The sequence below is a fragment of the Nannospalax galili genome, unplaced genomic scaffold (genome assembly GCF_000622305.1).
Source record: "Nannospalax galili isolate Female #2095 unplaced genomic scaffold, S.galili_v1.0 scaffold762, whole genome shotgun sequence".
NCBI classification, from domain to species: Eukaryota; Metazoa; Chordata; class Mammalia; order Rodentia; family Spalacidae; genus Nannospalax; species Nannospalax galili.
This window is the reverse complement of record NW_008350126.1, coordinates 589,334-606,485: the sequence shown is the minus strand read 5'-3', so window position 1 is coordinate 606,485 and position 17,152 is coordinate 589,334. Positions and strand designations below refer to the sequence as shown.

The 17,152-nt window shown below is 43.2% G+C and overlaps 1 protein-coding gene across 3 annotated transcripts in view; it reads left to right on the top strand.

The window, feature by feature from the left end:
• Nucleotides 1-14,235, top strand: part of Faf2 (Fas associated factor family member 2) — a 64,561-nt gene extending 50,326 nt beyond the window's left edge. For all 3 annotated transcript variants that reach the window (XM_029570515.1, XM_008847322.3, XM_029570516.1), the window contains 4 exons: nt 482-659; nt 3,030-3,201; nt 3,714-3,857; nt 11,243-14,235. In XM_029570515.1, the coding sequence (XP_029426375.1) occupies nt 482-659; nt 3,030-3,201; nt 3,714-3,857; nt 11,243-11,425 (677 nt within the window). In that variant the 3' untranslated portion in view covers nt 11,426-14,235. The remainder of the gene's footprint in view (nt 1-481; nt 660-3,029; nt 3,202-3,713; nt 3,858-11,242) is intronic.
• Nucleotides 14,236-17,152: the final 2,917 nt, after the last annotated feature.

Below are 17,152 nucleotides of genomic sequence, written 5' to 3'. Positions count from 1 at the left end.
GGATATAGGAAAATTAGGTAAGGAAAGGATTAGGTGAGAGGAAGACAGAATATATGTTGTGGACACCATGGCCAGAATCATCCAGCTAAGAATTGCATGCAGTCTTGTCTCCCAGCTTTGACCGCTCACATATGGAGAAATTATACTTTAAATAACTAGATTCTTTGTAGAGCCTTTTCTTTCTATTATCATTGTTTCAATTTCTTGGTTTTTTGATGTTGTTTTTTTGTGTTTTGTCCTTTTGAGACAAGACCTTGGAGCCTCATCTGGTCTGGAATTCTCTATGCAGATCAGGCTGACCTCAGTCTCGCAGAGATCGGCCTGCCTGCCCCCCAAGTGCTGGGATTGAAGATGTGCACCACCAGACCTGGCTTTTTCCCAACCAGGACTAAAGCCATCTGTCTCTCAATATGGAAAGTCTTGACAGTTGATGTGTTTCATACTCAAGTCCTGCCCTTGATCTCTTGGGTCTTTCTGTCAGTCTCACAGGCTTTACGAGAGAACACCTATCCATTCCTGGCCATGATTATGCTGAAGGATCGGCGGATGACTGTGGTGGGGCGGCTAGAAGGCCTCATTCAACCTGATGACCTCATTAACCAGCTGACATTTATCATGGATGCAAACCAGACTTACCTGGTGTCAGAACGCCTAGAAAGGTATTAGGGAGTTCTTTTCTGAAAAGAAGATATGTTCACACAAATTTTTCTCTGTCTTGGGCAACTTTAAAAGCCTTTGCTAGGGTTCAGAGGTTAAGAGCACTGGCTGCTCTTACAAAAGACTTGGGTTGGGTTACCAGCACTCACATGACAGTTAATAACTGTAACTCTAGTTCCAGAGGATCTGTCACCTTCTTCTGGCTTCCTTGGGCATTGCATGAGGTGGGTGCTATTATATGCAGGCAAAACACTCATATACAAAAAAAGTTGTTTTTTTTTTTAGTCTTTTTGAGACAGGGTTTCCCTGTAGCCTCCACTGGCCTAGAACTCACTAAGTAGACCAAGCTGGCTTTGAACTCACAGAGATCCGCCTGCCTCCCAAGTGTTGAAACTAAAGGCATGTACCACTATGTGCAGCTTTAAAAATTTTTTTTAATATTTTATTTACTATTTTTATTATATTTGTATGACTATGTTGCCTGCATGTGTGTAAATGCACTCATGTCGAGAAATGCCTGCGGAGGTCAGACGAGGGTATTGGATTCCCCTGGAACTAGAGTTGCAAATTACTGTTAGCTGCCATGTGGGTGCTGGGAATTGAACCTAGGTCCTCTACAAGGGCAACCAATACTTTTTTAATGCTGAGCTGTCTCTCCAGTCCCATAAAACCCATTTTAAAAAATGTTTTTAAAGCCTTTTCTATGTGCTGAAGAGTAGCTGAACATCATAGAAAGAACTTAATGTGAAAATGGTGAACTGGTTATAACTCCTCCCCCATCACATAATTATGTGCAACAGTTACAGAAAATTTGAAATGGAAAAGTCAAAGAAGAAATTTAAAAGAACTCGTAATTCTATGGCACTTTTATTGGTATGTTTTTATTGAATGTTTCCTTTTAATTTTATAGATGGCCCTATCTACATACTCTAAAGATAAAAATAGAAACCAAACTCAAGTCAGTTTCTCCTGCCATACTCTCACAGAACAGATAAACTTCTGGTACCAGATGTGTCTTCGATTCAGTTCTGACCTTCTCTACCTGGAGATAGCATCAGATTCTACTCACTTTAGATGCCAGTTGCAACCCCTACGTTGTTTTGCTTGTATTTCTAAAACCATACACCAAGACTCTCACAACCTCTGATTAATTTGCCCAGACAGCTTAGAATACTGGGAAGCACTGGTTTTAACTGTCTAGAAGTTCTCTAAATTATGTTTGTTCTTCTGGAATCTCATGGGGCTTCATTGCATAATCATGGTTAAAGCATAAACAGCCATTAAGAGGTGCTGGGGAGATGGCTCGGTCCATAAAGTGCTGAAGGGAGGCAGCAACAGGAGGATATCTGAGGCTCGCTGGTCAGTCAGTCTAGGTAATCAGCAAGCTTCAGGTTCATTAGAGATCTTGTTTTAAAAAATAAGGTAGAGGGGGCTGGAGAGATGGCTCAGCAGTTTAGAACACTGGTTTTTCTTGCAGAAGACCCAGGTTCAAATCCCAGTACCCACATGGCAGCTAACAACTCTCCGTAACTCCAGTCCCAGGGGACCTGACAGCCTCTTCTGACCTCCACGGGTATTGCACGACATCGGTGCACTGACCTACATGCAGGCAATACACACATACATGTAAAATAAAATATAATAAATAAAATATTTTTTTAAAAAAGGTAGAGAGAGGGCTGGTGAGATGACTCAGGGGGTAAAGACACTTGCTGCAAAGTCTGGTGACCTAATTTTTATCCCCAGATCCCACATAAAGCTGTCATTTCCAATTATTTTCCAAAAATAATCTGAGGGGGGAAAGTGGCTCATTCAGATTCTGCCATGCTCTGGCTTAGAAATGCCTTAGTGGGCCAACATTTTTACCCTGCCCCAAATCTTCAGTATAGGAAAAAAAACAGGACAGGGAATGTAGCCAAATTAGTAGAGTGCTTCCCTGGCATGCTTGAGGCCCTAGGTTCTATCTCCAGCACCATATAAACTAGGCATGGTGATATGTACTTGTAATCCCAACACTTGGGAAAGGGGTCAGAAGTTCAAGGTCATCCTTGGCTACATAGTGAGATCGAGACTAGCCTGGGTAGATACATGAGACTCTTAGAAAAATATAGAAAAGAACAAAAGAAATCAGGAGCTCAGCTCAGTGGGGCATGTCTTTAATCTCCACACTTGACAGGCTAGGCAGGAGGCTCTCAAATTAGAGGCCAACGTGTAAGACAAGGGGAATGGGGGAAGAGAGACATGTTGTCAGGAAATATACTTGCCTAGGGTACAGGAGGCCCTGGGTTCTATCCTAGAGAGACAGGAAAGAGGGAAGGACAGAGCTTGGTGAAATTGGTGTTTGGGGGTTTATGCTTTTGCTCTATCCACAGGGAAGAAAGGAATCAGACCCAAGTGCTAAGACAGCAGCAGGATGAAGCCTACTTGGCCTCTCTCAGGGCTGACCAGGAGAAAGAAAGAAAGAAGCGAGAGGAACGAGAACGGAAACGGCGAAAGGAGGAGGAAGTGCAACAGCAGAAGCTGGCAGAGGAGAGAAGGCGGCAGGTGATAGACTGCCTCTGCTCTCTAATTCTCAGACTGCTGAGACTTTGTCATCTGGGTTTTTGCTTATGTGTGAAAGGAAAAAGTTGCATTGGGATTGTGGCTGGAGCCTCTCACCTTTTTGTTCTCGGTTCCCGTGTCAGTTGACTGCATTTTATTGTGGTCTTGTTTCACTCTGCTACCACTTGCCAGTGTCTTTCAGATATTTTTTTCCTCTCAAATAGTTAAGTACTAAAACAGTTAGAAATGCACCTGATGTAGTAGAGTTGTTTCTTGTCAAAATGGTTGTTTTAGGGGGGTTGTTGTTATTTAATTTTATTTCTGGGATAGAACTCAGGTCCTTAGGCCTGCATCTTCAGGCAGCAAGCTCATTTACCCACTGAGCTATCTCACCAGGAGGGTTTTCTTACAGTAATTAGTTATTAATTTTTGGTCTGTTTTGCATGTGGATCTTAACCTACATGGCTATTTCTTGTTTCCCTACTTTGAGCCTAGCCTCACCTTTGTTTCTCTAGAACTTACAGGAGGAAAAGGAAAGGAAGTTGGAATGCCTGCCTCCTGAACCTTCCCCTGATGACCCTGAAAGTGTTAAGATCATTTTCAAGTTACCCAATGATTCTCGAGTAGAGAGACGATTCCATTTTTCACAGTCTCTAACGGTAAGAGTCACCTAAGCAGGTAGAGCTGGGCTACAGGTGTAAAAGGCTTGTTAATATATCTGCTGCTCTGATGAACAGAGAAGAAAACCATAGGTTTGACATCAAGAAAGACATGATGTGATATCAGTGGCTACAAGAATGGTGCATTGAGCTATTAAAGATTCCTTCAATTCTGATTGTCAACTCAAAGCAATTTTTACAGTTTTCTTTCATCATGTTTGAGTTCTGCTAAGAAAAAGACATGAGAAATTCCCATAAGAGCCTTGTATATTTGAGTTTGGGAGACTTCCATGTTCCCATCTATCACTGACTTCAGAATCCCACAAAACCCCTTGCTCTGTAGAGAAATCTGTGTCTCCAGTGATTTAGAAACTGTGTGTGTGTGTGTGTGTGTGTGTGTGTGTGTGTGTGTGTGTGTGTGTGTTTTAGTTAGACCAGAGGTCAATCTCAGGCATTGTTCCTCAGGAGCTGTCCACATTATTTCTTGAGACAGGGTCTCACAGTGGGATCTGGGTCACATGGATTAGGCTACACTGACTGGCTATCCAGCACCGGGGATCCTCTTGTCTCAGCCTCCTCAGCACTGGGATTACAAATGCTACCACATCTTTTTTTGTTGTTGTTGTTGTTTTGTCTTTTTTGAGACATACCTGGCTCACATCTAGCTTTTTACAGGTGTTCTGGGGTGCAGACTCGGGTCATTATTATCACCTGAATTATCTGCCCATCTCTAGAAGTTATTCATCATTAAAAAATAAAATAGCTGAGCATGATAGTACATGCCTTTAATCCCAGCATTCGGGAGACAGGGGCAGGAAGATTTCTGAGTTTCAGGCTAGCTGGGGCTACAGGGAGACCCTATCTCAAAAAGACCAAAATAAATAATAAACAAATAAAATAAAATAATCATAACTATGGGGCCAATGAGATAGCTTGTAATTTAAGCCCAAAAACCTGAGGCCAATCTCAGGTAAAGGTAGAAAAAAACCTACTCCCTAAAATATCCTCTGACATGGCACTGTGGCACACAAGTGCCCACCCATACACATCATGGATACAGAATAATAATTTTTTTTTTTATTGTCTTTGAGACAGGGTCTCCCTGTAGTCCCAGCTGACCTGAACTTACTATGTAGACCAGGCTGGCCTTGAACTTACAAAGATCCACCTGCCTTTGCCTCCCAAGTGCTGGGACTAAAGGCATGCGCCACCATACCCGGCCAGAATAATAATTTTTTTTAAAAAATTGGGGATTAGGAGGGGGCTGGACAGATGGTTCAGTGGTTAAGAGCATATACTGCTTTTCGGGTGTGGTAGTGCACACCTTTAGTCCCAGCACTCAGGAGGCAGAGGCAGGCAGATCTCTGTGAGTTTAAGGCCAGCCTGGTGCTACAGGGAGACCCTGTCTGAAAACAAAACAAAAAACAAAACAAGAGCATATAATGCTTTTGTGGAGAACCCAAGTTCATTTCCCAGTACCTACACTGGGCAGCTCACAATTGCCTGTCAACTCCAGCTCCAGGGGATCCAACACCCTCTTCTGGTCTCTGCAGGTACCACATGCATTTGTACAAACCCATACACAGACATACATACACATAATTTTAAAAAATAAAAATAGGGTCCGGAGAAATGGCTCAGCAGTTAACAGCACTTGTTGCTCTTGGAAAAGTTCATTTTCAAACACTTGAAACAAGCACCTACTTCAGGTGTACCTCACAACTGCCTGTAACTCCAGTTTCAAGGAATCTGATGCCCTTTTCTGGCCTCTTTGGGTACCAGGCAGACATGGGGTGCACATACATATGGGCAAGCAGGCACACTCATACCAATAAATAAATAAATAAATAAATAAATACTTAAAATAAGTTAAAATGAATAAAATAAAAAATAATAAAATTAAATCAGTAAACGAATAAGCCTATGGGGCTGGAGAGCTCAGCAGCTAAGACTATGTGTTGTTCTTGCAGAGGACCCAGGTTGGGTTCCTAGCACCCACATGGTGGCTTACAACTGCTTATAACTAGCTCCAGGAGGCCCAACACCCCCTTTTTCTGGCCCCCAAGGACATCTGCACACATCTAGTACTCATATACTCAAGTGAAACACATAAAATAAGATAAATAAGGGGCTGGAGAGATGGCTCAGTAGTTAAGAGCACTGACTGCTCTTGTAGAGGACCCGGGTTCAATTCCCAGCACCCACATGGTGGCTACGAACTGTCCTTAACTCCAGTTCCAGGGGAATCCGAAGCCCTCTTCTGACCTCTGCAGCATTGAATGACACAGGTGCACTCACATACATGCAGGCAGTACACTCATACACATAAAATGAAAAGAGTAAATCCCTGTAGCCCCAGCTGTCCTGGAACTCACTATGTAGACCAGGCTGGCCTCGAACTCACAAAGATCTTCCTGCCTCTGCCTCCCAAGTGCAGGGATCAAAGGCATGCACCACCACTCCAGACAAATAAATAAATTTTTTAAAAAAGACAGGTGGGGACTAGCCGGGTGTGGTGGCACACACCTTTAATCCCAGCAGAGGCAGAGGCAGGTGGATCTCTGTGGGCCTGAGGCCAGCCTGGTCTACATAGTAACTTCTAGGCCAGCTGGGGCTATGGGAGATCCTGTCTCAAAAAGACCAAAGGGGAAAAAAAAAAGCCAGAGGTGGGGACTGAAGAGATGAATCAGCAATTAAGAGAGTATAGCTTTTTTGGAGAACCAGAATTTGGTTCCCAGGATCCATATCAGGTGACTTACAACCACCTGTAATTCCAGCTCCAGGAGATCTGACACCTCTAGCCGTTGCACCAGGTTCCTGTGCAAGTGTGTACACACACATAACTTAAAAATAAAAACTAAAAAAAGAAAAAATAAAAACAAAATTCAGGAGAATCACCTGGAAGCTTGTAGACCAAATAACTTGGAGTGCACAGTGCAGCAGCAGAAATTTTTTCACCCACCCACACACACTAAATACAAAAAAAAAGGACAATTTTTATTTTTTAAAATTTTATGTGTATGAGTGTTTTGTCTGCTTATGTATAAATCCACCACATTTGTGCATTGACTGGAGGCCGGAAGAGGGCATTGGATCCCCTGACTGAAGTTACAGGCAGTTGTGAGCCTCCATGTAGGTACCTGGGTCTTCTATAAGAGCATCAAGTGCTCTAACTGCTAAGCTATCTCTCCAAGCCCTTTTTATTTACTTTAGACACTTTTATTTATGTGTATGTCTGTGTCTTTATGCACACATACTGTAGCAGGCCAGAAGAGGGTGTAGACCTACTATAAGCAGTTATGAGTCATCCTCTGGTCCTCTGCAAGAACAATAAGGGCCACCTCTCTAGCTCCATAAATAAAAAAATTTTTGAAGAAATCCACTTTTGGGACTGGAGAGATGGCTTAGTGGTTAAGAGCTCTTGCAGAAAGGACCTGGGTTCAGTTCCCAGCACCCACATGGTGGTTTACAACCACCTGTGGCTCCAGTTTCAAGGGACCCAATGCCCTCTTCTGTCCTCTGCAGGCACTATACAACACAGGTGCACTTACAGACATGCAGGTAATATACATCCTTACATACAAAATAAAATAACAAAAATAATAAGTAAAATATTTTTTTTAATGTTCATTTGGAAATGGGACTTGAAGAGGAAAAAGAAGTATATAAAGGAGACATGCAGTTAAATTCCATGCTGGCCTCGAATAAAACATTCCCTGAGAGAGTAACATATAACCAGATAATGTAGTGTTCTTGAAAAACTTGTGCCATCCCATCATGGATAATCTCAAAGAGTGACACATTTGCAGTGATGGTCAACTCTTGATAGTGGTAAGAATAAAGAATAAACCAAGCCAGGTATGGTGGCGCACACCTGTAGTACCAGCACTCAGGAGGCAGAGGCAGGCAGATCTACAGGAAGGGTAGCCCCAGCGGGTCCTGGAATGAGAGAGAGAGAGAGAGAGAGAGAGAGAGAGAGAGAGAGAGAAATGAAGGAGAGGGCCTGAAGGGTATGCCTGTGTCCAGAAGCAGCAACTCCTCAGTCAGAACTAACATTCCTAACAGCCAGATCTTAGCTTTTTTTGGTCTTTTTGAGACAGGGTCTCCCTGTAGCCCTAGCTGTCCTGGAACTCACTATGTAGACCAGGCTGGCCTTGAATTCACAGAGATCTGCCTGCCTCTGCCTCCCAAGTGCTGGGATCAAAGGTGTGTGCCACCATGTCCTGCTTTTTGGCTTTTCTTTTTTTTTTTAATCCTTTTGAAATGGTCTCCTTGTAGCCCCAGCTGGCCTGGAACTCGCTATGTAGACCAGGCTGGCCTTCAACTCACAGAGATCTGCCTGCCTCTGCGTGTGCACCACCACACCCAGCCACATCTTGGCTTTTCAATACCACCATCTATTAAGAACCAGGCAGGAAATTCTCAATAAATTATTTATTTAAAAAAATAATAATTCAAAATCTTAAAAAAAAAAAAAAGGAAGAACCAGGCAGGGCTGGGGATGTAGCTCAGTAATAGAGCACCCACTTAGCATGTGTTTCAGGCCCTGGACTCCTTTTCCAGCACTGAAGGAAGAAACCATACCTGGAGTAGTAGTAAATGCCCATAGTCTCCACACTTGAAAGTAGAAATAGAAGGATCAGGTGTTTAAGGCCAGCCTAGACTACATGAACTCTTTCACAAAAGGGGTCAGGCATAGTGGTGCATGCCTTTAATCCCAGCACTCAAGAGGCAGAGGCAGGTGGATCTCAGTGAGATTGATCTGAGGCCAGTCTGGTCTATATATCGAGTTCCAGGCCAGCTGGGGTTGTAGGAAGACCCTGTCTCAACAAACAAAAGTTTTTTTTTTTAAATAAATGAGGACCAGTGAAGTTGCTCAAGGGGAAATTACTTGCCATCAAACATCATGACTTGAGTTCAGTTTTTAGAACCCATATGGTAGGAGAGAACTGTCTCTGAGAGTTGTCCTTTGACCTCCACATGTGTGCTATGGGCAAGCATGGCCCCCACCACACACAAAATCGGTGTTAAAAAACCAAAACAAACGTAAGACATAAAAATTAACACTGGGACTTGGCGAGCACTGGCTGCTCTTAGGACCCAGGTTTGAATCCCAGCATTCCCATGGTGACTAACAACCATCCATAACTCCAGTTTCCAGGGGTCTAACACCCTCTTCTGTCCTTCTGATGATGCCTTCTTTTGTCCTCAGGAACTGCACAACACAGGTGCACTTACAGATATACAGGCAAAATATTCATGCACATAAAAATAAAATTTAAAAAAGATTAAAAGGCCAAGTGTGGTAGCCCACACCTTAAGTCCTAGTGTTTAAGGCCCATCACAAAATTTTAAAGGGCCAGGCATGGTGGTACACACCTTTAGTCCAAGTGCTCAGGAGGCAGAGGCAGGTAGATCTCTATGAGATTGAGGGTAGGCTGGTCTACATAGCGAGTTCCAGGCAAATTGGGGCTACGGGGAGATCCTGTCTCAAAAGTAAGTAAATAAATAAGTAAATAAAATAAATTTTAAAATTGCTGTCCTCAGAAAAATGGCTCATGCATAGCTGGGCCAGGGAAAATAAAACAAAAGTTGCCTAGAAAACCTCAACTTGTACAAAAATCAGGTCATTGTTCAGAGAATGATGGGCACATGTGAGAAAGACATGGAACCCAGCCGTTCAATCTTGAGTCCATCTCAAGAGTGAAAATTAACCTAACTGTTGATTATGTTAGTATAGCCTATTGAATAAAACAGAAAGTTAGGAATCTGCATTAATGTAAGTAAATTTAAAATTTGAGGAATCAAGTAACTGTCGTAATTTCAGAGTACTTCCCTACAAAATACCACCATTTAATATGTGACTTCTTCCTGGGTATTGAAATAGCAAAAACCATTCTTGTATTCTGTCCAGTGTGTTATTCCTTTGAGATAGTGATTGTAAAAGTTAGACTTTTTAGCTGGGCGTGGTGCTGCACGCCTTTAATCCCAGCACTTGGGAGGCAGAGACAGGCAGATCTCTTGAGTTCAAGGACAGCTAGTCATCACCTGAATCAGATAATCAAAGTGAGCACCATAGGGAATGGGGCAGATTGAAAATATCCCACCCAGACAGGCTGCAGAGTAGAGGGTACCTTCATTTTTTTTTTAATTTTATTATTTTTATTATTTCATGTGTATGAGTATATGTGTATATGAGTGTATTTTATTATTTTCTGTGTATGAGATAGGCTGCGTGTATGTAAGTGCACCCGTGTCATGCAGTGTCTGTGGAAGTCAGAAGAGAGTGTAGGATTTTCTGGAACTGGAGTTATGGATGGTTGTTAACCACCATGTGGGCAATGTGGGTGCTGGGAACTGAACTTGGGTCCTCTGTAAAAGTAGTCAGTGCTCTTAACTGCTGAGCCATCTCTCCATTCCTGGCATCTTCATTTCTGAAAGGTTCAAATAACTGAGAGTTTGTTCTAGGCTAAAAGGGGAGAGATATGAGATGTGACAAATACATGTAACACAATTCTATACTGGATCATTTTGCTAAAAAGAAAACTGATAGAACTTTAATGGGGCTCAAATAATAAATAACATTACACAGTTGCCCCCTTTATGTCCATGAGTTCTAGATTTGTGTATATAACCAATTATAGATCAAAAATATTAGAGGAGACTGGGTGTGGTGGTACATGTCTTTAATTCCAGTATTTGGGTGGCAGAGGCAGGGAGATATTTGTGAGTTCTAGGCCAGACAGGGCTACATAGTGAGACCTTGCCTCAAAAAACAAGAGTACAGTACAGTACAGTACAGTAGTAATTTATATAGCATTTCCATTCCATTAGGTATAAGTAATTTAAAGGGTACAGCAGGAATGTATGAATTATGTCAAATACCACACTAATGTAAGGGACCTGAACGTTGGATTTTAGCATGAGGAGAGTATCCTTGGACCAACCCCCATGGTATTGAGGGATTATTGTATATAATGTATCAGTTAAGCTTTCTGATTTTGAGGTTGATAAAGTATTAACAAAAGTAATAGGACACCAGATTAGCAGCCCACTTAACTTACATCTAGCTCAAGGGGAAAATACTGTATGTACTAGCTATACTTCTAGCTTTTCTGCAACTTTGTGATTATTTCTAAGTGAAAATTCTTTAGCTTTACCTGAGAGAGATTTCCAAAGAAAAAAATATCCCAAGAAGGACTAGCAATGGGCTCTTGGAAAAGGCTGCCACACTGTTATTCCAGGGCGCGAAAACAGCTGAAGTAGAATTGATTGTTTTGTGCCTTCTTTCTCCCCAGTCACCCTGGGGAGAGGTGAGGACCCCTGACTTCACAGTGGTCTGCCTGTCTTCTCACTGCCATTCTTTTTCTGTGTGACATCTGCAGGTAATCCATGACTTCTTATTCTCCTTGAAGGAAAGCCCTGAGAAGTTTCAGATTGAAGCCAATTTTCCAAGACGGGTACTGCCCTGTGTCCCCTCAGAGAAATGGCCCAACCCCCCTACACTGCAGGAGGCGGGACTCAGCCACACAGAAGTTCTCTTTGTTCAGGACCTAACTGACGAATGACACTTTTTCTTCCTCCCTCCTCCCACCCAATCCCTATAAGAAATGGAAAAAACAGAAACAGAAAACAAAAGAGATAAATTCATATTATTATTATAATACAATATTTTTTTTAAAAGACTGCTGCATCCTAAGGAAGGATCAGAAACCATGCTGCCTGCGAGAATCACAACCTGTGTGCGTGCACAAGGTTATTGATGAACATACCTGCTCGGCAAGCTCACCCTTCCCACAGCCTCACCATACACCTTCCAACAAGTGGACTCTTCACCTCCAGCCGTCCGTTGTCCCAAGTGGGAAAGGAGACATTCCCACTATCTCTCATTCATTCTTGCTTTTATAAAAAAGAAAAATGAAAACTTCCATCAACCAGCTACAGCAGCATCTCCAGAAGACTTGCTTCTCCCACCTCTGGAGGAAGAGGGGAAAGAGAGCACAGAACAGAGATGTTCCTTGACTGCCCACAGTTTATGAATAACTTCAGTGTTTCTGTTGCTTTGTAATGATAATGACCAAAGGAATGAGGCTGACGTAGGTGTATTTTTTTCCTTTATTTGATAAAGAGCCAATGCCCTGGGCTCCTTGGCCTACAATAGTGTAATAAAGGTGCCCCGGGCTAGTTTGTGCTTATTTCTGCCAATTGCTCCTCTCATGTTCCCAGTGAGGTCATTGGTTTTGGTCCAATTCTTGCTGTCCTCTCTTGCCACTTATGTATCCCATTTGGAGCAGTGAGAGGAAATCTGGATCTGTGGCCCACAAAGGCTGTATATATTGGTTACACCTGTGTTTGGGATGTGCACTCATCTTTACACACAACGTCAATTTTTCCTTGGAATCTGTGCCAGGAAGCAGTGAAGGTCTGACCCAGAGAATAGCAGCTCTTCATTCCTCTGTGTGTACCTGCTGCTCCTCCCAGCTTTCCTGAATTGTGAAGCCTGGTGCCTTTCCAGAGGACTAGGGGGCCCACTGTGGTGCTGACAGAAGCACTCTCCCTTCCTGTCTGTCCCAGCACTTGGGAGGCAGAGGCAGGGGGAAATCAGTGTGAGTTTGAGGTCAGCCTGGTCTACATAGAACTAGAAGTTTTGAAGAGAAACAGAACTCTCAGCCTGTGTAAGTTGTTGGAAGGCACATTTCACTTTCTGATGAAGCCACTTACCAGAGATAGTTTTTAACCTCCCTCTTGCCATGTTAAAGTAACAGGAGCTGTTTTTCTTTGTTGTTTTTAAACTCTGAATGCTGTGAATGTCTCGTGTAGTTGAGCTGATGGTGATGGATACATGGTCAGGCCATGTATTAACACACATGCCAGTGTGCACTGACAAGTGTTCTAAAGTGCTTGTTAGTTAGGCTGGTGCAGGCTTGAAACACTGCAGCCCTCTGAGGTTACTTTAAGTTGTGGTATATTATGAGGGCAGGGTATTCCAGGCAAGAGAAAGCAAGAAAGCAGAGCTTGTTAGATTGGTCATCTCTAAAAGCCATTCGTGCTTGACTAAAACTGCTGTCTGCTGTAATAGAAATATACTGCTGTGCTCCCCACTCTCCTTTTTTGGAGCAAGCATGATAGGATAGAGGGAGATGGTTTGTGGAAGTCATTTGGGAAGCCTGAGAGTTTCCAAGTGGCCTTAGCACAGCAGTCTAGAACACCACTTCTAGGCAATGTTAGTTCTGCTCCTGACTGCCTAGCGGTGCCCCACTGGCTTTCTGCCAAGGTGGGTGGGAACACACACCTGCATGTCAGAATTGTTGGCAGTGAAGGAGCATAGGTGAACTGCAAGTGGAGTCTGCCTCTCACAACCATGGAGAGGCATTTTTCCACTTAGCCTCCCTCCCAGTTTTCAGTTTCCATTGTCCTAGAACACAGGAGGGTGCTGAGGACCTTCATTAGGTAGAATACGTGTGGAAGTATCTTGCCCACACCTGCTTGGGTTGGTTGTGATTTTTTTGTTTTTCTCCCCCTTAATCTCATTCTGTAATGTGTACTTTTTATGCCTCTTGCCTTTTATAACTGAGCAAAGGGTATTAGATGCCAGAATATTAAAACAAGGCCCCTCTGTTAATACAACTCTTCCGGCAGCTTATCCATTTACTGGAGGCTTCAGTCCCCTCCCCTTGGTATTTCTCCCAGTTTTTTGAGATAGGTTCTCATGTCCCAAGCTGGCCTCAAACTTGTTATATAGCCAAGGCTGGCCTTGAACTGACTTTCCTGTCTCTGCCTCTAGGTGTGTGCCACTTCACTGAGCTCTCCTGCCCCTTTGAAACAGTTCTGCTTTAAGTAGACCATGGGCTGCACATTTTGTCACTTAATGCCAATACTGCCCTCTGTGAGCTTGATGAACCTGCCAGGGAAAAAACAGAATCTGTGATCTGTAAGCATTTGCTTTTGTTTAAATTGCCCCTAGAAATAATCCAACAGTTGTTTTTGAAGGACAAGTCCTTCATGATAAGCAAAAGAACTTGTTTGAAGCTCTGTTCCATATTCCCAAACTGAACATGTAGATTCAGCTGAATGACCATGGGAAATGATCGAGCACAGATACTTGAGTTCAGTTGAAGTTTTGGAGACTCGGTGAGGCCTTTCATCTTTTCTTCCACTTGTGCAGAGTTGTCTGCAGCAAATACTTTTCCTCCTTGTTTGCTCCACCATGAGATTCAGAGAGGAGGTGGCAGGAGAATGCCTATCTCTTTAAATAAAACCCTAGAATCTTCAACTGAGCAGTTATTATGAAAATTGCTAATGGTGCCAAGGCCAACAAAAATGACTGAGACGGAGTGCTAGCCCCGGGAGGCAAAGCCAGGGAGTTCACCTGGTGCTCGAAAAAGGCGCTTCTCAAAACCACTTGGGGTTTTTGTTTGTTTTGGGGTTTTGGGGGGTTTTCTTTTTTGTGCGTGAGGAACACAGCAATGGAAAATCCATCCACAAAAGATGCAGTACCCCAGCTTGTACTGCACCTGAAGTTATGTGATCATTTCCTGAAGAAATCTAGTGTACTTCAAATTTTTTCATAAAAGTTTACATTGTATTGTAGGTTAACATTAAAAGTTTTATAACATAAACGTTTACAACCAGCTGTGGGTCTTTCTATCTAGAAGAGCTATGACATATTTTCCTCTGTGAAGGAAATGGTGAAAGGCAATGGGGAGAGAATCAGTGAAATGAGTTCAAATGGGGCTGGAGAGATGGCTCAGCGGTTAAGAACACTGGTTGTTCTTGGAGAAGACCCGGGTTCAAATCCCAGCACCCACATGGCAGCTAACAACTGTCCAGTTCCAGGGGATCCAACCCAACAGCCTCTTCTGTCCTCCGCAGGCATTGCATGACATGAGTGCACTTACCTACACGCAAGCAATACACATAAAATAAAAATAATATTTTAAAAAAGAAATGAGTTCAAATAGACCTTACACAGATGCTGTGTCCTTGTGAGAAAGTAACATAGCTTGGTGTAGTGGGAAGTGCAGCTGATGAGGATTGGGTTTCAGCTGCATTGTCAGCTTTGTAACTTAAGGCAGCTTTAGTTTTCCCAACTATAAGTGAAGCTCACAACCATCTTGCCTTAGGATAAGTTTGGAGAGTAAATCCTGTAAGTGGGTATGAAACACCTGACACAGTAGCCATCAAGTGTTCGCTCCCCTTCTCCCAGTGTGTCTTGAAGTTGCATTGTCTTGGAATGGTAACTCATTTCTCCTGGTAGAGTGGAACTATGCCCTTGGAAAGGACTAGTCAGAGAACAGTGACTTCTGATCTATGCTGTTGGAGTTCTCTTTTTCTTGGGGATTTTTGCTTCTATTTTCATTGCAACAAAACCCCTTCTAGATGTGGATAAAGGGTAGAGATGAAGCGTGCAGATAGTGCCTGGGCGTCCTGGCATATCTTGTCATTACCTTAGTAACTCCTGTGTGCTTTTTATATTTTTATTACATTTTAATCTATCTTGAGAGAGGAAGTACATGTGTATACAAGTTAAAGGACAACTGAGAGTCAGTTTTTTTCCTTCCACCATGTGGATCCTGGGGGTTGAGCTCAGTTCCTCAGTGTTGACATGAGTCATGTCACTGGCCCTTTTGTGGGTTTTTACCCCTGGTGAAGCCTGAAGCACTCAGAGCCCTTTCCTCACACCTATGATCTCAGCTTCCACACTCGCTGACCCTCAGCCCTAGAACCTCTTATATGTCCCCCTTGAATGACTTAGAATGACACCCCAAAACTCCCAGGTTTCTTCTTAAATTGAAGCTTGGTTTTCCTTGAAGATAACACCTGCAGGTAGAAAGCTGGGCATGGTGATTCATGCCTGTAGTATCAACTCTTGGGAGGTAGAGGCAGACTCAGAGTTCAAATCCACCCTGCATGCACTGCATAGACTCAAAAACCAAACACAAAGCCTGTAAATAGAGATGACTCACTTTCCTATGACTTCTCACCAGGAAGCAGGATCGATTTTTTTTTTTTTTTTAAATCTGTCACTGATGTGTGGTCCTGAAGCATGTGCCATCCACTCAGACTGTGTTGTGCCCATCTGATGACTTCCAGCCATTCTCCAGATGGGGACAACTCATACTTTCACCTCCACCAGTACTAGATGACTCCAGTGTCTACATACATGCATTCCCTAAAATCCTGCTGTTTCTAATTTGTATGATTTGAAAGTGGTCTGCTGCTTGCTCAGTATGGTCTAGGGCAAGCTACTGACCTCAGAACTTGTTTCTTCTATAAATATTATCAGTAGTCCATCCTTCCTTTCAAAGCTGAAGGTGCTGTTTGAATGAACCAGTGTGAGTTGCCTGGCATTGGGTTAATGACACTTATAAACACTAGCATCTCTCTTTCTCGTCCTTCATGTTGTGCTGCCCTTGGAACTCCTTCACTCTCAAGACCTCATGCCAATCCTGACCAGTCTTTCTCTGAAACTCCGTCTCTGCCCCCAAACCCTTCTTTCCTCACACTCATCTCTGTGCCCCTACTCTCTTGGCTTTGTTCTCTACATCACAAGCCAGTTGACTCAAAATTCCTCAAGTGAATAACCATTGACCTTCCCCACTCGTGCTCCTTAAGCAGCAAAATCCTAGTAACAGCATTCACCAGAGCAAACTGAGGAGCTCTGAGAGTTGGCACTCATTCCTTGAATCCAGCCCTGGGTGACTTCCCATGCCTTTCTGCTACAGGACAGCTCACCTGAGTCCTCCCAGTGCTAACCAAGCCTATTATCACGTTTCCTCAGAAAAACAGTGCTTACCACAGGGTTCTTCTTTTTCACCTCAAAATTGTTTTGTAATGTCACCTGTTTCCTCTTTTCCTTCTGTCTTGTGGGGTTGTTTTGTTTCTAATTTGTTTGTGTTTATATGCACACATCTGTGTGCAGGTGCCCAAGGAGACTAGAAGAGGGCATCAGATCACATGGAGTTGGAGTTACAGGTGGGTTGTGAGCCACTTGATATGGGCACTGGGATCCAAACTCTGGTCCTCTGACAGAGCAGCAAGCACTCTTAACCACTGAACCTTCTCTTCAGGCCTGTAACTTTTTTTTTTTTCCATTTCTTTGTGCCAGAATTAAACCCAAGACTTTGGATGTGCTAGGCAAGCACTCTACCACTGAGCTATGCTACTAGTGGATGTCTTTTAAATGAATGTACTTTTATTTAGGGTCTCCCTGTAGCCACAGCTAACCTGGACCTCACTATTTAGACCAGGCTGGCCTTGAACTCAGAGATCCACCTGCCTGGGCCTCCTGAGTG